Here is a 9,891-nt window from a genome sequence, read left to right on the forward strand (position 1 = left end):
ACATTTGGCTTGTTACAAAAGTTGTTTTTAAGTTAAAATTCAATAAATATATTCAACACTAATACCACTTGGGTAAGTTTTCTGTTTGATAAGTTATTTTTTGGGGTCTGGTTGCGACATGCTAGTTCGATTGCATCCTTGCATAACTTGAGTACTTGAAGTAAACAAATCACTATTATGCATGCTCATAATAGGAAAGGTAATCTGAGATTTTGTGGCTATTCATTTTTTGATAACCAACATTTTCCTACTACAAGAAAGAAACCGGATACCTGGATTTGTCATAATACAAGCGACAAATGGGGTATTGATAATTATCAATACTATAAAGAAGAGAAATGTTATAATCAGTTATCTCAGTCATTGCTTCTAAACAGGGCACAGAATCGACACAGGATATGCTATAATGACAAATTATCTCACGGGACGTAAATGGGATGTAAATCGTACATGTCGCGTTTATTGCAGAGAATGTTATACACTCATCTACAATCCAAGAAGGGCCAAGGAGAAAGTGAATAAAGACAAAACATTGTACTTATATATACAAAGTTTTTGCCTTTTGTTAAATAATACATTTGATTTACCGCGTATATAACCCTTTTGTTGTTTTTAAAGTGTCACAAAAACATGAGAAAAAAAAAACAGGTTTCCATTTTATGATTAAAACTCTACTAAAAACACAATGTAAGTACACGTAAAATGTAAAAACTTAAATATCTTGGAAACAGTTCCCGATGAGTTGCTTTAATTGTCATATTTACATTCAGCACACCAAACTGCATAATAAAAAGTACATTTTATCTCTGAAGCTGACGACGACCAAACAATTCTGGACCAGTGTAATTAAATAGGAAGAAACCATGCCATTACTGATCAAATAATATTTGCTGAGAAATATGAGTGACTTATATAATTTTGTCTTTTTCAAAGTTATTCAAGGATGTACATTTAAAGGAAACACATTCATGCCTTTCATGCGGATCAGATACATGTAATGCTCTCCTTCATTATTTCAAATGTATTCATACGCGCTGCTTTCCAGATAAACGAATCACATCTTCCTGGTTGAGAAATTGAAAAGTCATATAATCCTTGGCAAATTCTCGACCGATATAATGAAATAGTAAACATCGTATAAATTGATTACAATACCCATCGGAGAGGTAGATTTTGAACATTTTAGTTTTGGTCTTTCCAACGTATTGCGAAATAAACATTTATTTCTTTGTTTTGAAAATGCAACGAGTTCCCAATTCATTGAAAGTTAATGTAGTATTCTAACGATTAAAGAATCCCAAACGTCTTTTGGAAACAATGTAATATTCATTGTTACATTCAATGCCTTTATCTTTGTTACGTTGGTAGGAATATGAATTATATGGATGTTTGCTAAATTGCAATTAGGAGGCTTATATCTACCCAAAACCGTTCGATACCTGCTGTAGGGTACAATTAGTCTTTATTGTGTTACTATGTATGAAAGACCGCAAAAAGTATTTTTGTTTTTTTGCGCATTGCAGACATAAAAGTTTAGGCCAAAATCGATTCCCATGTATCTGAAAATCACCTTGAGTAAAGAAATAAAATACATAGACTGCATAAATCTCTACGTCTTTCTATTTTGAAACCATTTGCAACTGATATATAATCGTAATACAAATTTAGAAAAGATATATATTTGCGTTTTCAAAACACTTTAAAATATTCAGATATCTCGACAGTATTCCTTTCCTGGTGTAATTTATATTATATGTAGTCACGTGTTTATATTAAATGATTCCTTTCATTAAGATAATTGCGACATGATCCCAATATGGATGGACAAGCACGAAACACTAAACAAGTTTATTAAAATGCATTGCTCATAGTTGGAGTGTAATTGCAAACACGTATCATTGTCAGTTTCATTATTATAGTTCTGATTACTTTGTTGCTGTTTTTTGGAGAACATTTGGGAACGCAAGCAACTCACCCACACTTTAAGAAGATTTTCAAATTGCACACATGAAACAGCGTGTTCTTCCTTGCAAAAACCTTCCACTCTTGAGTATTTACACTCACAGTTGACATACAATTCTCATATATATTATGAACATTTCAATTGCAGGATTATAATGATTGAAGAAGTAATAGCAGACAATGTAGATAACGAGGAACAGAAGGAAGAATTTGTGGCCCTGATGTATTTCATTCGACGTGTTTCTGGTCTTTACTTAAACATACGTTTTAAATTTAGCTGAGAAGAAAAAAAAATCCATGTAAGCTGCACATAATGATGTCTGGCGACAACATGTTAGATTACACCCTGTAAAAATTATCACAACGCACGTACCCACGTTTCTTTAAACTGGAGCTTTCCACTTTTGCACAATTATCCAATCAGTTAGCAGTTACGACTTCCTTGTTGAGGAGACCAATCAAACTTTGCCTTCACTGAAATAAGTATCATACCACGCCCTTATTTCTAGGTATAAATACTGGTCTTCTCTAGTCAAATGTACCTATGACCATCCTGCTGTCTAAAAGTATCTGATGTTCCTGACTTTCGCATCATGAAATCGATGGCAACTGACTCCAAGCCAGACCTAAGCACAGTTGTTGTGCAAACAGTTTCAGAACCAAAGGTTAGATTTTTAAATTTGATTTAAAGCTAGTGTTCACTTGATAGCATTGGACACTTACGAATATGCACATGATTGAATGAAGGTAAAATTTCTCAAATGAGACAAATGTATTAGCTAGCAATTATTTATTAGCTTGAAAACATTAAAAAGGATTTTACTGGGTTGATTGAATGAACTTTAACATCTTATTGTGCCACCCATTGGATCTGCAACTTCAACTAGGTTATATACGCATGCATTGCTTTTATTTTGAACATAATTATATCCTTTCGACTATTAGTTTTTGGTTGGCTTTATCTCTTCACATTTTATTCACTAAAACATAAATACAGTTCGCTGTGCTGAACCTGCTGCCACATTAATGGTACCAACATTTGTTCTGTGTGAAGTGAGGTAACCCGGTTTCAATAAGGCTTGAAAGCAAACTTTGAAATATGATATAATGGGTTCGTTTCCATCTCCTTACAGTGGAAGTTATCCTCAAAATATTTTGAAGAGAAAAAAGAAAACTCCACCATCTCAAAAGCGAGACAAGCAACAGGGCACTTTTTTTCTCAAACCTTATATCATCTTTTGTTAGGATTTCTTCCCATGTGCTATATTGGGTATTTGTTTGTCTTGCAATTGTGTATACTTTATATCAACATTTTCCATTTCTGCAGAGACCGGAAGAGGCAAAAGAAAAGAGAAAGAGGCTTAAAATAATAGTCATATCTGCTGTTGTCCTTGTTGTCGTCGTGACTGCTGCGATCATCACTGTTGTGTATGTAGTAGGAAAGCAGGCAGAGGATACTATCAAGGTATTGCTGACCTTATTCTCTAGAACATTACAGTTGTTGTTATTTGGTTCTTTATTTATCATTTGTTCTAGCTTATTGTATCTTTCACGTAGTTTTTCGTTACTCATATTTTATTAGAATTAGTATTAGTATTTAACGTGTTTGTTTCTCAGGTAGTATTGGTAAAGTATAAAACATTGATGCAAATAATTCATCATAAGACAATTACAATCCTCAGTCTAACATTTGGCCTCACCACTGATTTGCATCCGTAACTGATTTCCTGCGATTGTGTCATTTTCTGTACAGTTGATATTAACCATGTATGTTGCCAAAGATTCCTACACAACACAAAGTTCGTGATATTCCAATTGGTTAAACCTTTTAATTGTGAATTACCTTGCCTGTACGTTTACGGTAACTAAAGTTTCTTTAAACACAAAGCTGATCTTCACAAATAACACAAATTAAACCACAAGTTAAACCGTTAGTTTTAACACCATTACGATTCCAACCACTTTTTCTATAAATAAACGGTGCTAATAAAACTCTTTTTAATCTTATAGTAATGTCTTCTGCAATTAAATGAAAAGTTTTATTTACTATTTGTTGCATTGTTTGCATGTAGAGTGCATGGCTTCCCTATAAGGACGAATCCGGAAAGTCAAGTTCACAGAAGGTCACTGTCACTTCAAAAGAGGAAAAATTCGAAATTGCAGGAACCGGCACAGCTGTATTCGACTTTGATAAGGTGTGTACAATACTATTGCCTTTTTTAGCAGTACGGCAATTAAAGTAGTACTTGAAAATACAACATCAGCGAAATAGCTCATTCAGATGTTACATCGCGTCATGCGCTTGTTAAATGTATTCGACATTTTGTTCTTATTCCGGTATCAATTAGCCAGTTCGTATTCAATTAAACGTAGCCATCTCCCAATCATTGTATTAACTTTGTTAATTGCGTGCAGTCTCGATTAAATCTAAAAATGCTTGCAACTTGAAAACAAAGAAAACTACAAAAAAATGCAAGGAAAAATGTTGTGTTAAACGGATATAATTTACATCCATTCTGAAATATAATGATTCACAATCAGTTTAAGGTATCTCAGCTCGAATGTGCAGATATAATTTTTTTCAGCACCACTGAAGTCAAAACTCCAACATTTCTCATTGTACATTTTCATGTTTTATCCATCGATATAGATTAATGGATGGAAAAGTTACAAATATTTAAGATTCAAGACGTTTTAGATGCTCGCGTTCAATAGAGCAGATCAAAGATATTATGTCACATTCCAGATTAAAGACGAGACAGACGTAGAGAGTTGTAGTAACCCATTATTTTATGATGTATAATGTAAAGAAGGGAAGGCCAAAGTGAATGTCCAAAATGTGTCCTGATGCATTTAATCGAGGGTTTCATGAAAAAGACCAAATATATTCATCTTTCTCGATCATACTCTAGACATTTAGGATGCTAGACTTTACATAAACAAGTCAAATTCAGAAAAGAATTTATATTCAAGTCCTGTGTGTGTATTGATTACTAGTGACGTATTTTCTTGTTTCTATGTATCTCTCAAATTTCATTACATTCTGTGGACCAGACAAATATTACAAATCTGGCACGGCTCTATCTATCTATCTATATATCTATCTATCTATCCATGTGAATTTAAAAAAATATAAACATGCAAAAATTAAGTTAATACACCTTTGTACAGACCATTAATTTAGTTTAAACTGTTGCAATTTTAATTTTAGTTTTACACATTCCTTCGTCCTGTGTTAATTTCATACCACATCATCATTATTATTTTTTCCGTCTCGTCTTCATCTTCTCGTCTACCATAAAGAATATATTTTAATACGTTATTACAATTTTCAGAGTCTGCTTGCATACAAACCTGACAAAATGTCAAAACCAACCTGCTTCTTGACTGCTGTCAACACGTCTACTTTACTTTCCCCAGAGAAAATGAAAAGTTTCCTTGGAGAAAAAACGGTGAGTTTCATTTCATCCATTCTTGCATAGTCACTGCAGCCACTGATCACAGTCGCTAAATGATGCTCAACATCGTCATCTTTATAAGCTGTTCTATTGTTTTCCCTATTAACATACCGCTTCCTCCTGTCTTTATCCTTCCATTGAAGTCAGGAACATTCAAAACAATGATAACTTTACATTATGAAGATATGTTGATCATTTTATCCAATTAATAACATATTAGATACGGCAACTTAAATAATTTAATCTCATGGTAAGATATTAGAGTACGAGTCAAAACCAGGTGAGGCAGCATTAACTTACTCAGTGGACGATATTTGGAAAAGATTGATTACCAGTAGAGTATAGTACTATACGCTTTGTTTGATTTATGATTGCTCATGTTGAAAGAATCTAATGACTTGACCCTATCAAACAAAATGCAAATAAGAAGAACATATTCCTCAGTATAATATCGATATTGTATACGAGGACAAATAATTTCCTTCTACAACTAAATTACACGTAATAGTGGTCAAATTATTTTTCAGTGCTCACCTGTTAGTCACCGTACCAGGTGGTTTCCCATGTCCTTATGCTAAATATATTACAATAAGTAGCTATCATGTTCGTTGATATTTAGAATTCATGTAAAATAGCATAATGTATATGTATGGTTCTTTCCAAACTAAGTATATATCTAACGGATACATGCTAAAGACAACTTAATATTTCCATATTGTTTCTCTCCTGATTATTACAAAATTATATATAGGCATTAAGATGTGTCTATCTATCTATATATCTATCTATCTATCTATCTATCTTTTTATCAATGTCCTTACCTAACTTACTATTTAGTATTTATCAGTGTATGGTTTCTTTTTATTATCTTTAGGTATCCGACAAGCCCTGGAATTCATCAGATCATGCCGAGTACATGAGTTCAGATGTTGTCGTACCGAATAAGGACTTTCTCTCTCCTATGTCGAAAGAGCTATGCAAGGACAATGAAGTCATTTGGATGGTGCCTAAGCCAGGTGATTACATACATGCATACATACATACATACATACATACATACATACATACATACATACATACATACATACATACATACATGCATACATATATACATGCATACATACACATATGTACATATACATACATACATTTTGGCACTTTCCTCTCACTGACTTGCTCTAATTTTTTTGTGTTTTTGTGTCAGACTTATGGCAAATTGAATGCTTAACAAAGTAATGGAATCTTTTCCTGTAACGGTGACAAGAGTTATCGCGCTTTTTTAACTTTTCTTAAGCAGCCAGTTTTCTTTGGAAATCAAGGAGGGACATATCTAACCTGTCAGAGAATTTGTTTGTTGTGTACTATTTGTATCAAAATTTGGGTGAGAATACTCCGTCATGGTTCTGGTGTGCGTGGGGGTGGCAAAATTGGTGGAGATATATGCAATAAAAATGCATTGAGGCTTAGATGGAGAGTCATGAAATATTCTTTAGTAACACTTCGCGTTAGCTTTCAATTGTATCCAATGTCATCACACCCATTCTTATTACCATTTAAGGAATCCGTTATCTACATAGCAAGAAATAACTTTAAAAGTACCAAATTTAAAGACATTCCAAAATCAAAGTTGCAATAACTATACTCCATCTGTATGACTTAATGCCTTTACTAAGTACCAATATTCAGTATTGAGAAAAAATATATTGAACCTTTCAATCGGTGATTGATTAGGAAGAAATATTAATATACACTTCGCTCCAAATCTCATTATATATATATATATATATATATATATATATATATATATATATATATATATATATATATATATATATATATATATATAATAAAAATATATATATATATATATAATAAAAAAAAATATATATATATATATATATATATATATATATATATATATATATATATATATATATATATATATATATATATATATGTTGCATACTATATATATACTACAGCTTGTTGAGAAATGCATCAGTTTAAGCGAATCAAAACAGTGTAATCATCTGAGCTCGTATTAACAGGCGGTTATCCGACCAATTCGCTTTCACTTTGTTGTCATTATGCTAATAAAGGAAAGGCTAATAAGGTTACGATATTATGACATAGATAACCACCACTAAATAAAGGAGGCCCTTTTCAACAATAATATGCAAGACTCTAGCCTCTCTCTCTCTCTCTCTCTCTCTCTGTATATATATATATATATATATATATATATATATATATATATAATTTCAATCTCATCTGATTTTATGGTTTTATTTTGTCGTATATGCCTACTTACAGACTGCATTGGGGTTAAGCCTGCATACTTCAGATTCCAAAATTGCTTCTTTTTTCCAGACTGCGTCGACGAGAAATCACTGGCCCGAAAAAAGAGGGGATGCTACTACTACTACTATTACGTTCTAGAATATTGCGACTATTGGTATTGTTACTATACGTGGTACAGGTGGCTCTATTGCTACTAGTATCGTGTTTTTGAATTTTAGAAAAGTTGTAAACAAAGCACTATTGGCATGACATTTGCTTAATATAACGTCGCTATGTATATTGTACTGACGCATAAAAAATGTTTGATGAGGCAGTCTGTCGTTGTCTCGAATAGTAATAGCAGCTTTAGAATGTGTTTCACGGAGACATGCTAGTTATAACTTGAAATAATCAATTTATCTTGTCCAGTTCTTGCAAATTAAAATTTAAACTAGTTGTAATTCTTTGAAATTTAGAACCAAAACCAATATTTTGCAATTTAATTCACACATTGCGATTTCAAATTCTTTGTTCTAGTCGTTAAAACCAATGCATCATATGTAATGATAAAGTATGAATATGCATTGCATTGATTCTTAGTTTTATACTGTGTCCTTAATGCTAATTCGTTAAGGTGAACATCTAATTTGTTATCTCCCCAAAATAAAATCCTGAAATATTCTTGTTGTTTCAATTCTTTTAACAATTTGTGATTACACATCTTTTCCACTTTGAAAAAACAGAACTGTGAATTACATAATGAATAAAGTATTCCCAATATCCAGTCAGAAAATACAAAATACCCCTTAGCCTGCCCATTAGACCTACAAAACACACTAAAGAAATTTTAATGTTCATATATACGGGACAAAACAAGACCGAACACTAGAACTTTATGCAAAAGTATCTCAGATATAGGTGGCAGATATAACGGATATACCAAAATTTACGCCTACGGTTATAAAGCACCAGATCCAGCAATAGCCTTGATTCCAGGTCCTGCGAACAAAACTATATAACTATATGATAACTGTTCTCTCTATCTCTCTCTCTCTGTCTATCTCTCCATATACATATATATATATATATATATATATATATATATATATATATATATATATATATATATATATATATATATATATATATATATATATATATAGATAGATAGATAGATAGATAGATATAGATACATACGTACAAACATACATACATACATACTGTACGCTGTATCACTGATAATCCACGAGATGCAAACATTTTTCATTGAAAGGAAACGAGGCTTACCAGTCAGTGGTACAGTTACTACAGCAACTATAAATATATTAAAATATTTTAATTACCTCTGGCTGGTTCGACATTTCGCTTAGTTTCTGTCCTACATTAATTTCCATGCGCTGGTACGTGAATGACAAATCGTTTAAGTGAATGGCGTTGCTAACCAAGCGTTCGTATTGCCCTACTTTCATCATTAAAACCATGTTTCATGTTTAAATCGTAATGTGCATTATATTGATTTAATCAATGTGAAGAACAATAGAAACTAAGAAAAGAAAAGGATCAACTTATCAATATGCAAAGATGATTGTGAATAGCCACAACAGGCATAGAACTACATTTTGTAGCGGACACTCTTGGGGATGTGAGCTGTTCATTGAATCGGTCAAATTACAGCTGCCTGTAGTAAATCGTAACTCCTTTCAAATGGCAAATATACGTATTTATATGTAATATAAATAAAATATATGTACCGTATGCATTCTCTATCAATGATAAATTTTTCTTTTAAAGGAAACTCGGCAAGCCTTGTTTCTTTTTAATTAAAGATTTATACATCTCGTTTTATATCTTTAATACAGCGTACATACTTTACATTTACATTATATGACTGTCGCCTGCAAATATGTATATAAATAATACTAGAAGAGTAAAATAGTCTAATTGGTGACGTAAACAAACAAGAAAGCAATGATGATTTGGCGCAGTTTACAGGGTTGTCACCAACACCATCAAATTAACATTTTATCCCTGAAATAGCATTAGCTAATAGGCAATTACCTGAAACTAGCTGATGCTTTGTCACAAAGTAATATCGGAAAGTTGAAATGTGACTAATTAAAAGCTAAATTTAAAAAGAGTGGGGCGATGGAAAAGCTAATCTGTTTAGAGATAAGTCTCATTAACTGCTGAC

General features: G+C 32.2%; 1 protein-coding gene and 1 long non-coding RNA gene across 2 annotated transcripts; both read left to right on the forward strand.

Moving 5' to 3' along the window:
* Window positions 1-2,473: 2,473 nt before the first annotated feature.
* On the forward strand, window positions 2,474-3,384 carry LOC149771395 (uncharacterized). The gene is made up of 2 exons (XR_016418295.1): window positions 2,474-2,627; window positions 3,290-3,384. It is a non-coding gene; the product is annotated as an uncharacterized LOC149771395 (long non-coding RNA).
* A 643-nt stretch (window positions 3,385-4,027) lies between these two features.
* LOC149771396 (uncharacterized) lies at window positions 4,028-8,381 on the forward strand. Its single transcript, XM_089948497.1, has 4 exons — window positions 4,028-4,157; window positions 5,298-5,414; window positions 6,295-6,436; window positions 7,791-8,381. The coding sequence occupies exons 2-4, from the start codon at window positions 5,325-5,327 to the stop codon at window positions 7,916-7,918; spliced, it is 360 nt and encodes a 119-aa protein (XP_089804623.1). The 5' UTR covers window positions 4,028-4,157; window positions 5,298-5,324; the 3' UTR covers window positions 7,919-8,381.
* Window positions 8,382-9,891: the final 1,510 nt, after the last annotated feature.

This window comes from Sinohyriopsis cumingii, unplaced genomic scaffold (genome assembly GCF_028554795.1).
Source record: "Sinohyriopsis cumingii isolate HCF-2022 unplaced genomic scaffold, ASM2855479v2 utg001870l, whole genome shotgun sequence".
In the NCBI taxonomy this organism is placed as follows: Eukaryota; Metazoa; Mollusca; class Bivalvia; order Unionida; family Unionidae; genus Sinohyriopsis; species Sinohyriopsis cumingii.